Here is a 22,081-nt window from a genome sequence, read left to right as displayed (position 1 = left end):
AGAGAGTAATTACCTTCTTAGATGATTCTGGAGGTTTGGATCGTTTACTTATGAAATTGTTTAGAAACTATTTATTTACTTGGCTTTTCTTTGATATTAAGTAATGTCTTTGAGTAGTCCGTAACACTTGCTATCTTAAAAAAGGCAGGCCTAACATGCAAAGCCAGTTCACCAATAACAGAAATGGGGGGTTAAAAATAACAGTGCGCAGTAACTTTGGTCTTTTAACATATGGCTTCCGCTTTACTTTTATTACATTTTTTTTTCTTACAAAAGAATCTTGAGACTTGACTACAGCTGGAAAGTCAGAAACAGGTTGAAGACATGGCGCATCTTCAATCAGTGGGTCCAACATAACTGCGGTAACAAAGCATATGGCGTAAAAACCGCAAAAGATCGGAAGTCTCAGCACAACAGACAAGTTACTTAATAAACCGGATGGACAGAGTCTGCTGGAATCCCACAGACCATGAAAAGTACAGAATAGACATGTTCAAGCACCGCTGAGCCAAACTGTTCAAATTAACATCTGAGCTTCTTCACTCAATGATGCTCACTGTACAGCTGACAAAACAAAAGGCCGGTTCAGCATGTCATGCTGAGTAACCTCAAAAGTCACCACGACAATTTCTTTACATCTACATTTCTAATGACTAGCTCCTTCACTTAGTTCAATCAAAAGAATTACAAGACCGTATCAAAAGCATGTTTAAAAATTAATTCACAAAGCATGACATTAGATTAAGCTGCTTCTAGGGTCACTTTTCCATGACCTAAACGACAGTGTAAAACGTTCTCGTTTTTTAAGTCATGATTTAAGATAAGTCCATTTAGTTGACTGTAGGTCAGAGTTCTTTTCTTTAAAAGTTGTTGCATAATCAGGATGTCAAGTCGTTTGCATATGGTTGACTGCAAAGTCGACTCATGTGTCCCTTCTTGCCTTCTTCTTCTTTGACACCTTGGCGGCCTGACTTTCCTCTGGTTTTTCTATTAAAAAAAACAAACAAAAAGAAAACACAGTTTGGGCATTATTACCCTTTAGGGGTAAATGCAAAGTGGTCAGGTCATTGTACTCACGCTGTTGTGCTGGAGCAGGAAGGTTTAAGTGAGCAGTGGTATGTCTCTCAGGTTGCTTCAGCGGCACTTGTGTGGCAAGAGGTTTCTGAGATGTGCTGCCTTTCACTGGTCTCTCCAATTTCACCTACGATGCAAATCCATTTCGAATACTTGAAAGTTATTTTGCACCTTTTACCTTTCTAATTAGCACTAAAATTCATACATTTGTCATTTTTCAATTTTACTTTTGTACTAAATGACTATGTTTAACATTGGAGTGATGATTTGTTGAAACTTTTTTTTCCTGATAATATTGATATTATTTTACCATAATGTTGTAGTTGTAAGACGATTTAATTTACATTAAAAAGGTACTGATAAAGCACAGTTAAAGCACCAGATTGATAAGCAATATAAAGCGGAGTATTGCTCAAATCTTAATGATGCCCATCCTACATAACATTATGGGAAAACTAAATACATTACAAAGTTGACTTCTTCAACTAGACAAAACATGGCAGTTGTGTATACTTTGCGTCACGTGATATGACCCAAAATCTCAGTGCCACCAACCTCGACAGCAGCAGCAAAATGCTCCTGAGCAGGCGGCTGCTGCTGCTTCGGTTTCTTCTTCTTCTTCTCCTTTTCTTTTTCCTTTTCATCTTTCAGTAGGGATGTAACTTCTACCTTCGTCTCTGGAACTTCATGCTAAGCAGGGGCAGGCAGTTAGAATTAGTGTGTTTAGCAAGCTTGTGTTGAAAATATGATAAACTGAAATTACATGTCCACCCCTGAATACGACAAAAGTCAAACATTCTCTTTAGTGATGCTGGAGATTTCCAAGATGTTTCATTTTGAAAAAATGAAAGCCTCCAACTGCCTTTTAATGTAGAGGCATTATTTTGAAAGTAACATTTTAACATGTCAGAGTTGGAGAACAACTTAACCACACTATAAATTAAAAAAATACACACACACACACACACACACTTAGGTGCAATTACGATTCATTTGCCCAAAACATTAGCACTAGACTAGCAGTTACCTGGCCTTGTTCTCCCTCCTCAGCTGCCTTTTTCTTTTTCTTCCGCTTCTTTTTATTTTTAGTAGCTCCATCAGAAGCTGCCTCTCCATTTTCCTTTTCATCATCCTCCTCCTCCTGTAAAAAACATGCACCAGTACATTTGATGAGGCTTCACTCAAAACCAGCAGACATGAAGTGTACATGTATTACATATTAAAAGCAAACTGATGACACAGAAATATTTTTAAAGGAAATTCTGTGGGAACTGAAGATTGCAGGCATAACATTAGTAACCAAGTATTTTAGAACCTGGAATCAACTAAATGGATGGACAGAACTGGTTGTCCCAAATCTGACCTCTTCCCACCCCGAGTCACTAATTGACATAACTGAGTTAAGCAGGAAAGACATCCCCATGCAAATCCATCAGTACACATATTTGTTTTAAAAATAATCATATTTTTATGATTGTACTGTTAACGGAGCAGAACAGCTGCACATAGAGAAAAGAAAAAACAAAACAAAAGACCAATATAATTGCGCCATCTGCTGGTCAAGTTAAAGAATACTATTTAAGTTTGGATTCTAATGACGCCATAATAATATAGTATGTAATTCCTAAATACATTCAGGATGTTGATTAAAAAGAAAACCACTTGTTTTTTTTTCCAAAAGCAAGCATTGTTATATCCAAAAAGCTCGACATTTTGATTCACTTCTTGAATTAAGATGCTTTTATGTATTGAGGTATTAGGAGCTTCCAGGCAGAAAAGGAGGACAGCTACCTGGGGTCCAACACCCTCAGGAAGCATCTAGAATAGGTTTTGTTTCAAACGTTTCTAGGGCTCTGCTCGGTCTTACTTACAGCAGCTCCACTCTGTAGATTTGATTTAGCGGGCTCACTTGGAGGCTGTTCATGAACAGGGGTCGGCGCCTCATAGTTACCCCAAACTTCAGCGGGCGCATTCCAGTCGGAGCTGGTATCTGCTGATCCACCATCTGAATCGAAATATGGGTAAGTGAGTGCATGCTTAACTGTGGCGAAAAGGTGGATATCAGAATAATATTGACAATTCTTACTGAATCCGGACCACTCATCATCTGCTTTGGGCTGACTGAGCCATGGGGCGTTATCTCCCAGCAGCGGATCTGAACACATGACACCCCATGTATCTCATGGTTTTCCCTCCAATGGGAAGAAACAGTGCAAATGCACTTCACTTACCAGCAGTGCCAACACCCAGTTTAGTAAAGGAACCTAGATCAGCTGGAACACGGTCAATCACAGTCCATGAATCTAAGGGGGGGGGACAACAGTGCATTTTACATATGAATGCTGATAAATGGCTGAAGCCATTACCTATTATCCAAATGGTAAATTGGGCAAATTATCACTGCTTTGTTTGTATTGCTTCCTCGAATGTGAGGCTAACCATTTCAAAACTTGAATTACCTGATTTTTTTCAAAAGCTGGCAAAAATCAGCTAAAAATATCCACAAATAAGATCATACAAGCCAAATTTCCAAGGTGTCCAAATTACCGTGATATTTCACTTGCTCAAAGGAAACACGACTTCAATAGCATAATTTGAACACAGTCACGTACTTCAGTCAAACAGTTTTTTTTTCATAAATGTATCTGTTATGGAGGATCTTAAGAGACATGTGAAGTGCTCATTCTATCCTTTTTGGAAAATTTCACCAAGATGGCCGCCACTTGTCACATTGCTAGCTGTACTGTGGATGTTTTAATTATTAAAATAAATAATGTTTCTCCATTTTACCATCAATGTCACTCTTCCACAGTGGCGCTGGGTCTTTTGTGGCAGTCCGAGGGCCTTGATTCTTTGGAGCAACAGTATGAGGAACCTTGACCCCTTGACTGTCACCCACACCTGCTGCTACTGTTGGTGCCTCACACTTGTTGACTGATACCAACAATGAAAGGTGTGGTCGAGGGCAAGAATATAGAAACACGCAATAAAGTTACAAGCTTGAATAAGATACCAGTGTTAACATCCATTGCACTGATAATTACCATGAGATACGGCAGCATTAACCTTCTCTGCTGTGACTTTCGATGACTCCCCTGACAGGAAAAAAAAATCGAGTTAAGTGAAAAAAAATATAAGGTACACTTCCATATCTAATAAAGACAACATTCAGTCAATGCTCATCTGTCTGTCAACCAGATGGGACAGCCCTAATTTAAACCATCCAAACATTTTTGACCCAGCCCCCAAAGAGGATCAGTATCGAGAATCGTTTAGAACCAGAGTCATTCAAATACCACCCAATCCTAGTGGAGACTGACATTTGCAAAAGACATAGATTAGCAAAGTGTGGAAGGTTTGTCCGTTGACCACTGTGATGTTCAAACCTTGGGCCATGAACTCTATGAAAGAAGTGCAACTTTCATGAAAATCCAAACCTTTTTTCTTCTTCTGGTTGGCAGGTGCAGTGGCTGCTGGAGCCTTACGCTGTTCTGGAGTAACGCTCACAGGGGTGCTGCCACCACCACCACCACCAGGACTGGCGGAGCCATCACTGGAATTTTTGTCCTTCTTGCGTTGTTCACGTTTTTCCTTGTTGCTGACTTTTGTCTCCCAGGTCCCTGAATGTGGAATTAGTTGCAAACATTTTTTTAGAGAGTAGTCCATAAGGAAGTATGATGAAAGAGACAATCCTCCACTGAAAATGCACCTGCCTATACACCATAAGTCAAAGTCAAAGTCTGCTTTATTGTCAATTTCTTCACATGAAATACAGACATAAGAAACCTCCTTTGAAACAAATCTGCCTTCACAAAGTATTTCACTGAGCAGCTCTACAACACTGATAACTAAAATCTGAAGAATAAACACAAGATAAAGTAATTGATGATGAGTGCTCCATCTTACATAACATTAGGTTGAAAACATGTTAGACATTCACATTATCATCTGGTGAAACTTCTTGTTGTCTGAACGCAATCAATATTAAAAAAAAAAAGTATAAATGACATTTAACCTTCCTCCGGCTCCTTTCCAACGGCAGTCACCGTCTCCTTCACTGGCTGTTTGGCTTTCTTTTTGGACTTCTTTGTCTAGAAGATGAGAAATCGCCATAATTACCAGAAGAACTAGAGCAATTTTGTCGGGAAAAGATCGACAACACATTGAGCTGCAGCAGAAGATTTCATCAGCAAGCAACGAAAGACGCACACTCAAGTCTATTTATAAGTGAAACTATATTCACAGGGTAAGACCCCTTTTAATAATTCCCAAGTTGTAAGTACATCTACACTAGTCCATACACTGATATCTAACACCTATTTGACAGGTTGCTACTTCATGCTATCATGGAGGTAGTATGGATAGAATTGCTTTGACCTAAGCCGACAGGGTGAGTGTTTGCAGCATCTGCAGGTTACAGTTAACACTGAAACCCAACACGCGCAGCTGCTGTGGTTACCTCACTGAAGGGTGACGCACACATTTCACACCAGACACTTTCCTTTTCACAGAATCAATAAAATGCATACATGCAAGCTCAAGACATTGACTACTTTACACTAAAGTTTACGGCACACATTTTTTATTTTTCAGGTCTTACCATTATCGATTGTCATGTTAATGCTTCATCAATGATTGCAATTTTCCATTTTGTAGAAGAACTAGATCACTGACATTAACCAACGGTTAGGCATGTTGCACAACATTGTAGATTTGATGAAGTAGTGCAGTTTCATATTGAGAAATATAGGGGACATTTTGCCCTTCGCAGGTCATGTTGAAAATAGAAACACTTTTCAGAGATAGTGTTGTTGATTACTTTTGACGGAGTACAACTAATCATCTTTGTAATCCATCAATCCGTCCATTTGAAAACCTTTTGAGTGTAATGTGGCTCACAACTATATTGAAACGGGAATCAAACTAGCGGTTTGAGACAACGTATGTGGGTTGGGTCGGATAATTACCTCATCAGCTTTTCCATTCTTGGTTTGTGAAGGAGGTGGTTGTTGATGTGGCACTTTATCTTCAACTATGGCCGCTTCTTCCTGTACCTCCTCAGTGACAGCTCTCCCGTTTGGCTGAGCTTTCTGAAGACAAAATTAAGAACGACACAAAACGTTTCGCCAAATGCAAAATAAAATGAATGCAGTGTTTTTTATTTCATAGGACCATTGGGTGGATCCGACTGAATTCTGGTTCGGAATGTTAGCTTAGCAGCTAATTCTGGTGAGAGTACCATTGTCATTCAAATGGGAAGAGCGGGTCTATTTACGTGCCTTTTCCGTCCTTTTCTTCTTCTTCTTCGGCTCCTCTGATTTGACTGATTTACTGGCACTTCGTTTAACCTCGACGTTGTCCTCCACAACGGTGATCGTAGGCCGTTTCTTGAAGAGAGCCTGGCACATCGAGGCCCATATTACAAGCACTAGCACGAAGCCGGTGCACGCCGCAACGAGTATCACCCATGGCGGAATGAGTTCGGGCTTGATCGCCAAATCCACACCGAGCTGTTCTCGCAAAAACTCTTGGCCTTTGGACAGCAATTCATTCACACGAGATACAAGCTGCTCGGCCTGCTGAGAGGCCGCGTCCCTCCACTGTTCAATCATGTGTGTTGCTAAGAAAGCTTCCCAACGATTCACAACTAAAAGCCGCCCTTATGAGCTGACCGAGCCTGCGGTGCTGGCTAAAAATAGCAGCGAGACGACTTTGACATGATGGAAAACATTAAACACATCACCTCCGTCCACTAACTACATCAGTCTAACGACTAGACAGGTAGCCAAGCTAGCTAGATAGCTAACCAGTTAGCCTAGCTGAATCGACAAATCTTTTCAACCCCGATATGCGCTTCGTAGGCCGTAATAAAGCGGATACAATTGTAAAGCTCTGCTCTCAATGTGTCTGCAGTGACCACGAGCAAGCCACATTCACCTCATATGGCTTCGAGTCGACTGGAGGAGGAGGAGAAACGATACCCTCTCAAATATGTGGTGCGTTCAATTTACACCGGAAGTTAGAAAATCCCAATGTCGTACAAAGAGTATACACAGAAAACGTCATACTCCATTACACGTTTCCAAGATCTGACGTGAACCGAAACGGAATAAAACGGACTCTTTCTTACTGAGACAGAATGTTGAACTAAAATTAAATGTCATAATGAAAATAAATTAAAATGTTGTGAATCTCATTTGAAACACGATTTTGTTGCATTCACAAAACAGCATTTGAGGGACAGAAAGGTTACATTTGATACCACGTTAAATTTAAAGTTCATTGTAGTCACATAATTCGATGATATGGGATTGAAACTTGGTCAATGTTCTTTTTTCATAAAACAATGGTCAGTCTTCATGTGGGTTCTATTTCTTTTTTTTTTTTTAAATGATCAATTTAAAAATCATCACAATCAACAAAACACTGCGACATGATTGTTCCCTGAGCAACTGTCATTTATAGTTGACAATAAATGAAAAAAATGGAAACTCCGTGGGCTGGATAAAAACAGGTGGATTTGCCACAGAATTTATATTCCACAAGAGCAGTTTTAATGCAATTGCTGTTTAGGCTACTGCATATCACTTTAAAGAAAATATGACTTGAGTTGCCCATTGAAGTGTACCTGTTGTCAGACTGAAAAACAGTTAGTTTATCAAGAAAAACTGGATCCAGGCGTGTTTGTCGTTACCATGGTTGTAGTGAATCAAGCTTATCATAGCTTGTCAAACCAACAACAGTTTTTACCCTACAGCGGTAGTCACATTGAATGCAGCTAAACGTAAATGATTATGTCTGTGTATGTTCTTCTGTGGGTTTTTAGCTTGTTTTTTTGATATCTTTTTATTCTATTTATTTTTTATCACATGCGCGGATCGATTGGCACTTTTTAAATTTCGTTGTACATGTGACAATGACAAATAAAGATCTATTCTATTCTATATGTCGAGACACCGCGGTCACAGACATGTTGCCTTGAATGCTTGCTGCATGAAAAAAAGAATGTCAAACGTTTTGCATCCAAGTTTATTTTGAAATTCCCTACTCCCCCTGTACAAGAAAAAACAAACAAAGGCAGCAGTGAACTATCAGTGATAGCACTTTTCTTGGGAAGGAAAATTATTATCACAGTGTCTCTTTTTTTTTTTTTTTTAAATACCTCTACTGCCGTTATCTTTGGCTGGGTTTCGGCAGACAGCTTTCTGTCAGACTAAATTCCTGGGAAGCAAACGTTTTGGCTAATAGAGTAGAGCTGCGGGCTTTACATTTTACAGTGCCAATGCAGGAATGTTCTGGACTGTATACATCTTTTTCATTTAATTTTAACACAAAGAAAAAAACAATAAAAATTGGGAAAAAAAAAATTAACAGTTTGTGTTCACAACACAAATATTTTCTGGGGAGATAGCGACAGTATGTCGAATTTTAATAAAATTGTATAGACAAAAAATAAATCTACAAAATGGAGCTAAGTAAATATTACACAACAGTAAACATGTTTTACTTTTTTTTGTAACTCTTTTTTTGTATAACTACACAAAACCAAAGTTCTTGGTCTTAATGGCTAACAGGAGCTTCTGTTTGAGTATCTGTTTTGAAGAATAGAGTGGCACATAGAGGCGCGAGATGCAGGTATTGGCTGTGGGGAGGTGCTGGTCGTCTGGAGGCCGAATGGTAATGGAGGGCATTGGCTGAAAGCCCTCTTCACTGGCTGGCAAGGATGGACTGGAGGTCCAGAAGTATACCTGATAACCAGAAAATGATTGAGTCTAGCCATTCAAGAATGCGCCACATTTTTTCTACCGTAAGGCACACTTGAAATCTTTTAATTTGCTGTTGAGGGGGATACGTAAAAAAGTTTTTAAAAAAAAAAGTTAAAAAAAACCCCTAATTGGAACTGGAGAACACTTCAATCGCGCTTTATCTACAAATTAAATCTATACATTGCCTTTAGCATTTTTAAAATCAGATGTTCCATTTTTTGAAAACGTATTAAAGATTACCTTGTAAACAAAACGTCAATTCTGGTGATCCCACATCATCTGATCCGAGTCAGCAAATTAAAATTTGATCTTTTACTTGCTACAGCCACTCGCACGAATGGCTGTATTACCACCCATTTGTGCACAGCACTAATGAAAATGTATTAAAATAGACTCATTCGTTGATGCTGAAACAACGTTGCGCGGTGCGCATAACGTTCCGAAAAATGGGGTAACACCCATTCATTCAGCATTACTTATTCCAAACTATTGTGCCATTAGGCCCGATCATGTGTGGAGATTTATGAATCACATCTTACCAAATCTTGCCTCTCTGTCATGCTCATCTTCTCCACTATTGACCAGAACCACCGCTTAAACTGCAGTAGTTTGTCTGCATTCTCCCCTGTTGATAAAACAAGTCTTTGTTTGGTATTTTCAGTGTACACATGCAGGAACTGTATTCCAAGTTAACAAAGATGACTGACAGATGCAAGATCCAGACATACCAGACTCGTCATTGAAGGAGGTGAAGCTAATGAGCATTTGCACGTTGACCTCTCCGCAACCATTGACAAGCAAACGAAAGTCCTCAGCAGTCAGATCTTCCAGGGCGTTCTTCGGAAGTACATCCAGCAAACCCTTCCTCATCGCCTTGGATCGATGTGATAAAGAACATGAATATATGTGTCCATTAACATGACAATCTTTCCACAGCACTACTTTACATAATGACAATAAACCTTCAAAGTTTGGACGAACACTTATTGTGTTGATGTTTTGATGGTATATTCACAACCAAGGAAAAGGACTCACATGGAGCGGCTGTTCAGCCACAACCAACATTCTGTGCTCTGCGTACTTCCGCACATATTCGTACACATTGAGGGGAGTTACTGGCATGTTGACCCCACCAGAGAGAAGCTCCACCTAGATCAGGTGGAACACAGTCAAGTTAAATCAGGTCTAAAAATACTAAGATTTAACAAGTGTCTTATCCACAGTTACCTAGAAGCATTGTGGGGCTTTCATTAACTTGCACTGGCTGTGTAATGGTGCTCATTCCAACTGTCTGTGCGTGAATTGGTGAATGTGGGGCCATATGGTGTCGAAAAAATTACAATTTAAATATGTTGCAACAATCACAGCTCAATGTGGATACAGTACTTGGAAGTACAGTGAATCCTGCTGTACTGCGAATTTCTAAATAATTGTTTGTGGGTTTTAACTAGGGCTGTGCATATATCGGTGGTGATTCAACTTGGAAATTACGTGGGTGTGACCACCTAGGATGAAGTTTTTCTTTGGCGAAAGAATACTAATGGTGTCATTACCTGTCCGGTCCCTTCCTCTTTGCAAAGGTCAATGGCAAAGGCCAAATCCATCGCAGCAAAAACGGCTTCCGCTTCACCTGCTAGTGAATGGCGGATCAGCTGCCTCAGACTCTCGTACATTACCGGGTCAAAGAATGCAAAATCGTGCCAGTTCACCTGCAGTGAATGACAGCGTACCTATTGTTAGTACAATCAATTTCATGTCACAAATTGTATTTGATAAGAGGGTTTTTGCCTACCTTTCGCCCAAGCAAGACCTTGATTACATGTCTATTCAACGTTATTGGACAGAGTTCATTTTGGAGGAGACACAATCCCAGTATCCTAGAATGAAAATAATCACATTAAAAAGACAATCCTGAAGAATTTGACGGTGAAGACCAACAGGAATCTGAGACGGGGACTAAACCAAACCGCGGATAGAAAATTAATTGTTTAAAGTTCATTCAGTCATCTTCCGAACCACTTATTCTACAGTACCTACTATATGAACTGTGCACATTTTACATTGAGAATTTGTGATTTATTTAAAAAAGTAAGAAAAACAAAACAGAGCAAAAAAAACAAAAACAAAAAAAAAACAGGATACAAAAAAAGTCTACAAATAGGGGAATTCACAAATGCCAAACCACAAATATGTGATGGTCCACTGATGTTCATTACCTGCCGATGTTACGAAAACAGTTGAGTCTGGCCTCTGTGTTCTTTCCAGGCCGAGGCGAGTAGAAGCCTCGTTTTCCCCGGCTGGTAAAGAGTGGAGCGTTGTCATCCCCATCTTCTGGGTCATCAAGCTCCATGTCCACCACACTACGTGTTGAACCATGGCGCTTTCGGTTATCCTGTTGCTATACAAAACCCAAGAGAAAAATAGGTTAATGGCACAGCAGGGGCTGTGTGAAGGAAAACAGTCAAGCGATTCTAGGTTGGCAATTTGCTACTTCCTGTCAACCCAAAATGACATCCACAGTTACTTAGGTCATTTGATGACCAAACACAGAAAACAGCAGCGCCGTAATCGGGCACTACATGAGCCCTGAGAAACTCTGATGTCATTTTAAGTCAACAGCAAGTGGCAAAATAGGTGGATTTTTCTTGTTAATTCATATTCCACAAACACAATAGTCATCAGAAGGCCATGTTTAGACTAGTAGGGGTGCATTGAACATATTGTTGTAAAGAACATTATTGACATGAGTTCCTCTATGTTATGGAACATAAAGGATAAGACCTTTACCTGTGCTTTCTCTGGAGCCTCCAAAAGTCCCAGGTCCAATATACTGTCAGCACCATTTTCCCTGGGTAAGACAGAGTTCATAGTTAGTCCCATTGGATAGTGTTGTGCTCTAAGACTGATATTTAATTGAACTTGGGTATCAGTCATGAAGAGGAATTGATAGTTTTACAATAAAACCAGAAGAATATGGTCTACTGTTGTAAAAATTAAGCATTGGTTACAGAGTTTTTATGAATGTATTGTGTAAGAGGTTAATATATTCTAACCTTCCATGTGCAATGAGCAGCTCCATAGCCTCTTCTACTCTGGCTCTGAGAGAATCCTCACTGGCCAGCAGCAGCAGAAGTTGTGCAGGGGACAATTCCAGCAACATGCCTGTGATTTTACTGGCAAAGGCCTGTAGACAAGCAACAAGTCAACTAATTTGGTGCAGACGGGCACCAGATAGGCCAAAAATCTCATCTATGGCGCCATATTGCGCCCCCTGGCTGCAGTTGTAAAAATAGGTAACGTTGACAGACGTAAACAAAGACGCCCACACTTTGATAGATTTTGTAAGAATAAGTTTTCAGGATTATTTTATGGTCAATGTGTAAAAAGTAATTTTGATGTATTCCAAGTAAAATTAACTGGTAATTGACAAGGTTTCTTGTTACCTACCGGTTGCATTGCATGAACACGTGGGTAAAGTCTTTCTCCTAAAGCTTGTCTATGGGCAGGCAGTGGGTCAGGCTCATCATTTGGGTTGCCCTCTGATGATGGTCTGAACGGCCTGGTGTCTATGGATAGTTGTCTCCTAGAGTCTCTGTAACATACAAACACATGTAACATACATGCCGCGTGGCTTTAATGACATACTTGTGGCCACGTAGTTAAGAGATCACCTGTCCCGGTCTCTCCTGGAGCCCGCTCGTAGACCTCCACTTCTCCTCTCTCTTTCCCGATCTCTGTTTCTTAGACGCTGCATTAGATCTAAAAAAACGAGAAAAAAAAGTTCACTTTTGAGTTCATTTGAAATCTCTAACTGCTCAGTATGCAAGAATGAACTCAAGTTCCAAAATACAGTATAGTTTCTTTGTAATTTCATACTTGAATTGTAATCGTGATGACACGTACTGCTGGCCTGCATGCCCTTGCTGACACTTTGCACGCAGTCCAAATTGGGCAGCTTGTCATTGGAGAGGAGTGCCAGCGCGATAGCTGTGTAGAAGCTACGGGCTACGCCACTGCCCTCGCCCGGCTCATCTTTGAACGTGACCTTTACTCGGTGTACAGCCATTGGTGTGGTTGTGCACCTCCTGCCAAAGTGAGTGTTCAACTGACGCATGGTCTGTTGTATTAACTGGTCTCGATCCCGATCAACTTCCAACGCCAAGTCTCGGGACTGCAGGTTCCTTAGCTTCTCCATCTCTCGGCGGAACTTTGACTCCTTTACCTCAAAGCCACCGAGCTCAGTGAGAATCTAAAATTAAAAATAAAAGTCATTAAATATAATTACGCCCTAAAATATATATATATCAATACACTGCAGTTATTTTAAGGCATCACTAAAGGTTTCAATGAACTGACAGGTAATAAAACTTTGATCATTTGAATAAAAAATAAAAACAACGTAATAAGTACCGATCCAGGCTCAGCCCCAACATCCTCCATGAAGACACGACCAAACAGTTCCAGTGACAGACGCCAGCGTCCAAGCAACATGTCATGTGAAATCATCATCCCCATGAAGCTACAATGAGGTCTGCACACAGTAAGGCAAATAGCGAGTGTCACTGTTTAGTCATATTCTGACTACATTAAAAGATACCAAAGTCAATAACTGAAATTATGCTCATGACTAAATATTGCTTGCAGTTAACAGACATGATGTGTTTTTTTAACTGCAGCATGTCATGTCAGGTATGAATATTTTACATCCACTGCATTACATTGGCATGAAAACAAGGGGAATACTACCTGAATGACGGAAGAGGCGGCCCATCACTTTCAGTGAGGCCGATCTCAGCAAGCAGGCAGCTCTTCAGCTGAGCAGCAAGGTCGTGGGGTGAAGGGCCACCTTTTGAGGCTTCCAGCTCCTGGTCTGGAAGTGACTGGTTCTCAGAAGTCGGCTGAGCAGTCTCCATACTCATCACATTCTTCAGGTTGGCTGAGTAAGACATCTTAGTGGGCAGGACCTGTGGGTTAGTGGAATTTAATGTAGTCTTGTGTTCTGGGATGGCAGTGTGTTGGTGAAAGAATGGTAATATGTAAATGGGGAAAAAAGCAAGCAAAAGCTAGTGTTCTAATATCAATTTGAATGACTGGGCAACAGAACATACAATATCGCCATCATAAAGAAGGTCCTCAAATTTAGAACATTTGACGAGCATTTTAGCATCGCTAAATTCAATGGCGATAGACGAATCGACAATCATGTTTCTTGAGAATGGTCAATTTTGGGTTGAAAAATTCAGGTGTGGAAAATTCTCATCCCTGAATATTAGAACACAGCTGCCCACCTGTTTTTCCATGTGAAGGGGGTGGTTATACCTGAGAGGGGGAGGGTAGAGAGGTGCCCAAGTTTACCTCCAGACAGTTTCTGTCCACGTTTGCGTCAGCCAGACCTTTGGTTACCATAGAAGAGGAGGAGGAGTACAAGCCTTGAGAGGGTCGCCCGAACAGATCCTCCTTCCTTGCATTAGGCTGAAAAGGATAAGTATAAGGAAGACTTATCTTGCAAGTGCTACAAATTAAAAACACCAGATATGATACTCTCATCTGAGATTCATTTATTCACCAATACAGACAGGGAATGATTAATGTAAAATTGTGACTTAAAACATCATGAGCTCCTTTGAAAACCTAGATTGCTGCATGCTAAACTAGCGATACAACAGTTGCCATGAGGACTACTACTTCCATTTTGTCTTCTTTGGAGCGGAGCGGCGATGCAAATGCTTGTATGGTAACCAATGATATGGAGAATTGTGGTATTATTCGCATTATTTGCAGACAGTGTGTGCAGGGCTTTTGAGGAGGGTGCCCCGCGGCTGGGATTTCAGGGGTTGTCTTTACTAATAACGAATAATGGATGTTACCTGCACAATGACTAAGCACTAATTCTTGCCTGCAAGAGGTGAGGTTGGTCTGCCAATGGAATAGCCTCAGCCAAGGGAACGTCGAATGGGTTAGGTGGGATACATCCCAAGAAGGTCATTGAATCCGAGCGACGGAAGAAAGGATGATTCTGACCGGTCTCAGCAGGAACAGCTTCTTCATCCTTGTCCTGTAAATTTGAACCTGGAGCAAGACAAACTCATTGTTAGGCCACAAAAACATACACGGTTTCTGAAAATGGGCAAATTGATGTGTCTCACTTTGATTGGTGTCCTCATCATTTTCATGTTCAGAGTCCTCATTGTCCAAACCCAATTCTAAAATCTCTCGATTCCTGTATAAAGACATGAATTTGAACAACAATGTGTTGAAGTGAGGTACAATTTTAAAACAAAAGAGGAAGACATTGAAACAGGAGAACAGATCTCAGGCACAGACAAAACAGATAGTACTATATTATGTCCTTTTGGTTCTGTAGCTCATTAAATGCTGCATCACAAGGATTGAGAAAGTCAGGCGACCAAGTTGTCTTGTTCTGCATTTAAAAAGGGATTCCCATTCTAGGGTGTACATTTTAACAGGCTAAACTGCAGTCCTCCATTCAAGACCTATAGGTATTGAGTAAAAACTGACAAAAAAACTGAGGAGGCCTTGTCTTCAGCAAAATCTGTCAATGTTTTTGAGTAGTATTGATAAAATGTAAACAGAGCGAAAAGTAGGAAATCAGAGATTTGTTCTGGTAATGGTCTAAATAATTTAGCATGTTGCAACTAAACTTAGATGCTGACAATTACGAAACTTTAATTCAGAAATGTGTGTGTGTGTGTGTGTGTGTGTGTGTGTGTGTGTGTGTGTGTGTGTGTGTGTGTGTGTGTGTGTGTGTGTGTGTGTGTGTGAGAGCCGCATTGTAAAGAGCTTTGGGCACCATGTGGTGTACATAAAAGCACTATATAAGTGCAGTCCATTTACCATTAAATTTCAAAAGCAAATTAATGTGTACTCAGGGGTTACCTCTTTCTATCAATCTGTGGGGTCTCTAGAGTGGTCTGCTGGTTCATGGCCTTAATCCAGTAGATAAGCGCCTGGAAAACATATGCCACGTGTTTCAGCGAGCAGACATCCAGCACAGGAAGAACATCCGAGTGCTCATCATTGTGGGAGCGCATGAGTGACAGGGCATAGTTCAAGAAGTCGCCACGTGCAGACATGCCCTGGCGAGCTGTCAACAGAGTGGCTGCTCTCCTGAAACAGAATGAGCGAGAACATCCTTACTAAACTACAACCAATTGCTCAAAAATCACCGCAAGGTTAACTGCGACTGATGGCTTTGCATTCATGGATTTTTACCTGCGGCCCTCAAGCGTGCGGAGGTTGGCTTCCTCTCGAGCAGTCATGCGTTCCCGCCTAGCGGAATGTTGAGAGGCATGGAGCGGGTGACTGGGGTGACCCGGGTCTCCAGCAGATGACAAAGCTGAGCCATATCTCAACTGTGCCTCAGTGGAATCCATGATGGACACCATCCAATTCCAGGTGGGAATCAACTTTTCCTCAACGTAGTTCTTTCAAGACAGAGAACATTTGTCTTGTTTAATGTAAGGGAGTCTAATAAAGAATGTACAGTGATCCCTCATTTTTGGCTGGAGATGCGTTCCAGAAGCACCCGCGAAAAAGGAAATTTCACAAGTAGAAACGGTATATACATTTAGAAATGTAACAATTGGTGGAATTGCTATAGCTCACCTGCAGGTTGACCGCATCCTGATAGGATAGCTTCACAGAGGCAGGATACTGCGAGTAGACAAGATGGTTGTACTTTGGAATCAAACTCATTAGATCTGAGATCTGCCTAATGACAATGCTGTAGGCCCGGGCGAGGCTGCTAGCAGATGTCAGATAGCTGCTGGTGTTGCTGGCCTCCAGAGCTGCCGCTGCTGCAGCAGCGCTGGAGCTGATTGCACTTGAGCGACGCAAGTTGGTTGGGTCGATATATATGAGTCCAGTGGAGCTCGCTGTTAACAAGAGGTGTCCATATTAACATACAGGATGCGTCAGCTGCTACACACACTTAACTAAAACAACCACTGAAGAATGTATTCATGCAAAGAAATAAAAGCCAACATCATTCACTGACCAGCTGATGTGGAGGAGCTGGGTGCGGCACTCCCAGTTGCCCTTTGGCTGGGGGTATTTCTAACAGCCCACTGCATGGATCGAGGAGCCTGAGCTGCACTGTTGGCATGGGATGCATTAGTTGTCCTTTCCAGAGGCTCATCAAATAGAAATGTCTCTTGGTCAACATCGTCGCTCTGACTACTGCTGCTGTCTGAGTCACTGGAGTCATTGGACTGGGAGTCATCCTCTGAAAAGAAGGCAGGGACACTGCTGGCACCTTTCAAATAAAAAAAAAAATAAACAGATGAAGTTAGTGGTTTGAGTATTATTCTGCACTGTATTTTCATTTCAGTAATTTTTCAGGCAGGGATGCATGTTTGTCACATCACTTGCAAGGCCCACTTGATATTACAATGATAAAAATCTAAACAGTACACTGTTGATCAGCTTTAATTTTAAAAAGTGCCTTTTGTGTGATGACATATTTCCTGTGATGGGATTTTCTGTATGATAGCTTTAATGACTTTGCTCTCAAGTTCAGCATGAGAAATATTAGTATCAAATATTGTAGAAATTAAAAAAATAGTGCTACACAATTTGGGAACTTATAAAACAAACAGGGAAAGACCATGGACTATGTAAATGGGCTATTTAGGTCATACAAACATAAATGAAACCCAACCTGCTTCAGAGCCAGCTGTGGCTGCTGTGACAACACTCCTACGGCCACTAGCATTATCCTGATTGCTATGATTACTTTCACTGTCGCTCTCCGTTTCAGCCGCCGCGAGAAGATCAAGCTCCATGTCACTACCTGAGAATGATAAGCACAGACAGGAAACAACTTAACCTCCGTTTAGGACATGGTTATAGCTACAACTGCCCAAAAAAAAAAAAAAGAAAACCTTGAGAAAAAAAAAACCCTTCCCAAAAATCTATGTCGCACCATCTTCATCATGCTCATCATGTTGCCCTTCTGCCTCTGCATTTTCCTCTCCTTGTTCTTCTTGATCATCATGATGGTCTTCTTCACCTGCTACTCCTTCAACAACTTCAACCTGAGTGATGAGAACAACATAAGTACAGGATGTTCCAAATTACTATTCATACATATACTGTAGAATTGAATAAGTTTAAAATGAAAAATTCAGACAGCAAAGAACTTGCTTTCATGTGTTGATAGATCAGCACTACTTGATCTGGGAAATTGATTTTCTTGACTAGAGCATATTGTTGCGGTTCTTACCAATGATTTCAGAGAAATATTGTATAGCCTTTACTCTTTGCTTAAATTACAAAGAAATTGTACAAGAGTTTAGCTCTTCTCTAATTTTGATTTGCTTTGGTTTGGTTTCCAATGCATGCTCATAGTGCACTTTATGTAAGCTTCGGATAATCTTTTACTAAAAAACTGAGATATTAAAATTAGTCACCCAATAAAATTTGGTATTCACCTTGTCAGTGAAATCTAAGAGTGCCATACGAAGACAATAAGTTTTGTGTTGAAGTTTGACTTAAGTCCAGATTGAGTGCCCACGAGTCTTTAAAAGAAAAAATAAATAAATCAACAGAAGAAAGCGCAATGGAGCAGGTTGAACGATAACTTATCGAATGATATGATTTTTAAGAGCCAATGCCTGCTCTGGCAGGACCAACATCCAAAGGGGGCTTCAAGTAGGACACGGTATTAACCATTTTAGACAAGGAACAAACATGTACCATATTGTATGCTTAAATTTTGGAAAACTATTTAATCTAAGACAGGAAAAAAACCTCTTGAGACATGATTCAAAGTAAAGAATTCAAACAGTTTCAGTCCTTAAGGAGACAGAAAAAAATGCATGCTCTGTTAACCTTCGCCTTAATGATTTCAAACTCTCACCTCTTCCACATCTGCAGAAACGATGTCATCCTGTTCCTCATCCCTGCCTCTGACAGGCTGAGACTGGCTGCTATGCCGTGGTTGGGGGTTCCTAATAATATAAGAAGCAGTAGTCTGGCTAGAGCTGGGAAAATGGGAGGGGGAAAAAAAAGATTTAGATATTTTTATGGATTTCTGTCATCTTTTTTTTTTTATTAAGTTACATATAAAAAATAAAAAGTTTGCTTGCAAGTTCATTTAAGACACAGTGGAGAAAAACAAAATCAACACACTTGCTAGATTGATCGGGTGAAGGTCTCGGAGGAAGTGGTTCAACAGAAAACAGCTCCTCACTGCCCTGGACGGCATCAATACTTGTACTAGCCAAAGTAAATGGGGCTGTAGGTCTTGCGATGCCCATTCGCACTGGAACAATTAGTGACTCTGCCACATTACAGAGTTCCTCTACAGCATAGGGTAGAAGCGCTTGGAAAACACGACGGCATTTACCAATCGGTTGGGGGATGAAGTTGCTGAAAAAAAGAAAAAAAAATTGGGGTTACAAATATCAGAGGGATATCTCATTAACAACCTTGAGTAAACATTTATGCAGTAAATCCACCTCCACCGCAAGTTCCAGAATACCCCCACAATAAGTGAAATCCATGGTATAGAAATTCATCCTCGGTCTGTTGTAGCATTAACAATCAATCAAATCAATAAAAATTGCTCCCTCGCTTATATGTGGAGGCCTTACTTTTTCTTCTTGGATGAGGCCATCTCCACACTGAGAATTACAAATACTCGTGATACAGAGCGTAGAAATCTCCTCGTGACATTGACCGCCTCCTCTCTTCGACCAGGAGTGTACTTGTTCTGGAGCTCCTTCACCAGTGTGCCAAGTAAAGTGTCTATGAACTGAAACAAGGAAAAGACAATGAATACTGTGCCGCTTTCAGAAATGTATTTGATTGTTATAGTCAATGGTTCACAAAATCATTCGCTTTTCACTAAGTAACATGGCTGGGAGAAATTGTTGTAAGGTCCTCAGGCATGATTTGATAAAGTGGACTGTATCCAGAATCTTAGTCAACACATTCATGGTGGAGGTGGGAACAAACCTCAAGTAATGAGCAAATGTATAAGAATAGGTGATCACTCGGGTGCGTACTTGATTATGCAAGCTTTAACATGTTGGTTAATACTGAATGTTTAAGAGCTGGATAAAGCAAATACATTTTACGGTGCAATAATATGGTGCAGCGTGTACTTACAGTGATGTCAGGAGCACACTTGACGATGAGGCAGTGGGTAAAACAGTCAAGACGAATGGTGCCACTCTGCTGATTCAAATAGACCTGCTCTTCAGGAAGGAGATGGGCAATTCTGCTGCTGGCGCTAAGACTAACAACAAAAACAGGAAAATATTCAATTAGCAAACAACTTGTGACCAAACCCATAAAACAAGTATGTGACATTTGCATGCTGAGCCCATAGGCCATGTGAGACCAATCTCAGTCACTTGAAGGTTTCAGTCCAGGGCAAAATGGCAAAAATATTCATTTATCGCCTACATTTTTTTCATAATGTATTGCTGTAAGTGAATAGGACTGCTACTTACGGGTCTTTGTTCTCTTGCGAACCAAACATGATCATGGACTTAAGGGCATTCCAGTCCTGCAGAACTCTCTCCAGAGCCAATTGAGCAAATCGAGGAGGCTCCAGGTCATGATCTGGCATATCAGAATCTCAAATGGGGAAAAGGAAACACTTTCATACTGCATAGATATGAGGAGACTCAGGTAAAACAGGAAGCTTATGGCGAACCTACCATCTGCACTTGCTGCCTTGCGATTTCTGTCCTCTCTGATGCGCGGTGGCCTGTATTGACAGTGCTCAACACTTTGCCTGGCAACAGTTTGCACTAGGAACAGTAATATATGCTCACCCCTAGAAATGGAAATAAAACAAGACAAATACAGGTGAAGCTCGATTGTACACGCTTCGATTCTACACGACTTTCTGTCTAAAGCAGTTTGGTCATGGACCCCAATTTTTTTCGCCGTAAATACATTTCCAAGTACTATCTTAAATGGACGAGCTAAGGACCGTATGACACTAAATGACTAGTGAGTAAACCTTAGTGCTAGTTGTTTAAAAAAACAAGACTTTCCATACAACGCGCTTTCAGGTTTAACACGATTCCCATATTCTGGACGCCAAAGTCCACGTAAAATTTAGCTTTAGCTGTATACATGTGTGAGTAAGTCAGTCCGTTTTTGGGAATATATCACTTACCTGCTGTTTGGTGCAGTAACTAAATTAGTGGTAGTGAGCAACCTGTACAGCAAATCCAGGCGAGCAGCCTTTTGTCCAGCAATCAGTGTTTTACACTTGCATTTCTCCCAGCAATCACAATATGCCGTGGGAGAGGTCCTTTTGAGCCTGTCATAACAATACAATATTATTATCCAACGTGTGGTGTGAATTATAAACACGTGAGAAATCTACAAAGATTTAAAAAAAAAAAAAAAAAAAAAAAGAAGTTACTCAATACTTACTTGCAGTCGTGTCCTTTGTGACACACTCTGGCACACTCAGTGCAGCAGCAAAGAGACTCAAGTAACCCGCACGTCCGACACTCAAAAATGTCCTATATATAATATGAGTCAGAGACAGCTTGTGTTCAAAATTCAAGTCATTTAATTATTTGCATAGATCTTGTCCATCAGTTCAGTGTGAGGGCTGACCTGATTAATGTGCTCGGCTCCAGTCCAAGTAAAACTGCATGTGTCATTGCAGCAGAGGACATAAAGGGGGGAATCGTCAGGGTTAGTTCCCAGGGGGCAAATCATTTCCATGAAAACAGAGTCTGAGTCCTCCTTTTCTGCAATGCCTGGGTCGCCTACAGTGGATTTAAAACATTCAAGCACAAAAAACAAAGCAATTGAAAAAATTATGCCAGTTACTAAGCAGGAAAAAAATAAGTCTAGATTCTCAATTTACAGACAAGCAGTCGGTTTTTATTTTACCAACAACAGCTGACATGATCAAAAGATAATCCCTCCCTGGAGTACTGAAGCAGTACTAAGAGGGGGAAATAATGTCTGTTGGAAACTAGCTTGCCCCATTGGGATACAGTAATGCAAATAGAAAATGAGCAAGAACAGTTTGTTGCACATAGTGGGGTTAAGGAGTGAAAAAAGATTTAATAGGAATTAAAAAGAGCAATATAGTTTCAACCAATTTGTGTCATTATGAAATCTATTCAAATTGCAACTAAGTAGGGATGGTGTCCCGACTTTTTCACTTTCAGTACGATACTTATATATTTCTCATACTACAGAGTGCAGGAAGCCATCGAGCCAGTGTACTGTACAGC

At 40.6% G+C, this 22,081-nt stretch overlaps 2 protein-coding genes across 18 annotated transcripts in view; both read right to left on the bottom strand.

Annotated features, from left to right (window-relative positions):
- Positions 1-215: 215 nt before the first annotated feature.
- Positions 216-7,089, bottom strand: LOC119135890 (protein LYRIC-like). 2 transcript variants are annotated; one of them, XM_037273868.1, is made up of 13 exons: positions 6,354-7,088; positions 6,042-6,164; positions 5,090-5,165; positions 4,512-4,694; positions 4,119-4,169; positions 3,865-4,008; positions 3,306-3,377; positions 3,161-3,229; positions 2,946-3,079; positions 2,102-2,215; positions 1,630-1,764; positions 1,078-1,201; positions 216-987 (listed from the first exon to the last, which is right to left on the bottom strand). In XM_037273868.1, the coding sequence occupies exons 1-13, from the start codon at positions 6,684-6,686 to the stop codon at positions 923-925; spliced, it is 1,623 nt and encodes a 540-aa protein (XP_037129763.1). In that variant the 5' UTR covers positions 6,687-7,088; the 3' UTR covers positions 216-922. The 2 variants fall into 2 exon arrangements, with proteins under 2 accessions (XP_037129763.1, XP_037129764.1); XM_037273869.1 differs by lacking the exon at positions 3,865-4,008 and having other exon boundaries at positions 6,354-7,089.
- A 996-nt stretch (positions 7,090-8,085) lies between these two features.
- The window catches only part of ubr5 (ubiquitin protein ligase E3 component n-recognin 5), a 31,038-nt gene continuing 17,042 nt past the window's right edge, over positions 8,086-22,081 (bottom strand). For 10 of the 16 annotated variants that reach the window (XM_037275050.1, XM_037275052.1, XM_037275063.1 and 7 more), the window contains 32 exons: positions 21,450-21,604; positions 21,261-21,352; positions 20,998-21,144; positions 20,531-20,649; positions 20,321-20,447; positions 19,974-20,103; positions 19,457-19,617; positions 18,993-19,232; positions 18,721-18,844; positions 17,785-17,896; positions 17,521-17,652; positions 16,858-17,115; positions 16,467-16,735; positions 16,074-16,285; positions 15,738-15,968; positions 14,987-15,060; positions 14,737-14,909; positions 14,160-14,312; positions 13,587-13,804; positions 13,251-13,371; positions 12,717-13,089; positions 12,512-12,599; positions 12,288-12,432; positions 11,894-12,024; positions 11,628-11,688; positions 11,057-11,238; positions 10,633-10,717; positions 10,394-10,549; positions 9,876-9,989; positions 9,569-9,713; positions 9,380-9,465; positions 8,086-8,822 (listed from right to left, as the gene is read on the bottom strand). In XM_037275050.1, coding sequence (XP_037130945.1) covers positions 8,610-8,822; positions 9,380-9,465; positions 9,569-9,713; positions 9,876-9,989; positions 10,394-10,549; positions 10,633-10,717; positions 11,057-11,238; positions 11,628-11,688; positions 11,894-12,024; positions 12,288-12,432; positions 12,512-12,599; positions 12,717-13,089; positions 13,251-13,371; positions 13,587-13,804; positions 14,160-14,312; positions 14,737-14,909; positions 14,987-15,060; positions 15,738-15,968; positions 16,074-16,285; positions 16,467-16,735; positions 16,858-17,115; positions 17,521-17,652; positions 17,785-17,896; positions 18,721-18,844; positions 18,993-19,232; positions 19,457-19,617; positions 19,974-20,103; positions 20,321-20,447; positions 20,531-20,649; positions 20,998-21,144; positions 21,261-21,352; positions 21,450-21,604 — 5,027 coding nt within the window. In that variant the 3' untranslated portion in view covers positions 8,086-8,609. The remainder of the gene's footprint in view (positions 8,823-9,379; positions 9,466-9,568; positions 9,714-9,875; positions 9,990-10,393; positions 10,550-10,632; positions 10,718-11,056; positions 11,239-11,627; positions 11,689-11,893; positions 12,025-12,287; positions 12,433-12,511; positions 12,600-12,716; positions 13,090-13,250; positions 13,372-13,586; positions 13,805-14,159; positions 14,313-14,736; positions 14,910-14,986; positions 15,061-15,737; positions 15,969-16,073; positions 16,286-16,466; positions 16,736-16,857; positions 17,116-17,520; positions 17,653-17,784; positions 17,897-18,720; positions 18,845-18,992; positions 19,233-19,456; positions 19,618-19,973; positions 20,104-20,320; positions 20,448-20,530; positions 20,650-20,997; positions 21,145-21,260; positions 21,353-21,449; positions 21,605-22,081) is intronic. The other 6 variants (XM_037275059.1, XM_037275065.1, XM_037275061.1 and 3 more) reach the window with 4 other exon arrangements.

The sequence above is a fragment of the Syngnathus acus genome, chromosome 16 (assembly GCF_901709675.1).
Source record: "Syngnathus acus chromosome 16, fSynAcu1.2, whole genome shotgun sequence".
In the NCBI taxonomy this organism is placed as follows: Eukaryota; Metazoa; Chordata; class Actinopteri; order Syngnathiformes; family Syngnathidae; genus Syngnathus; species Syngnathus acus.
The sequence above is the reverse complement of the archived record's forward strand: the minus strand, read 5'-3'. Positions and strand labels throughout refer to the sequence as shown.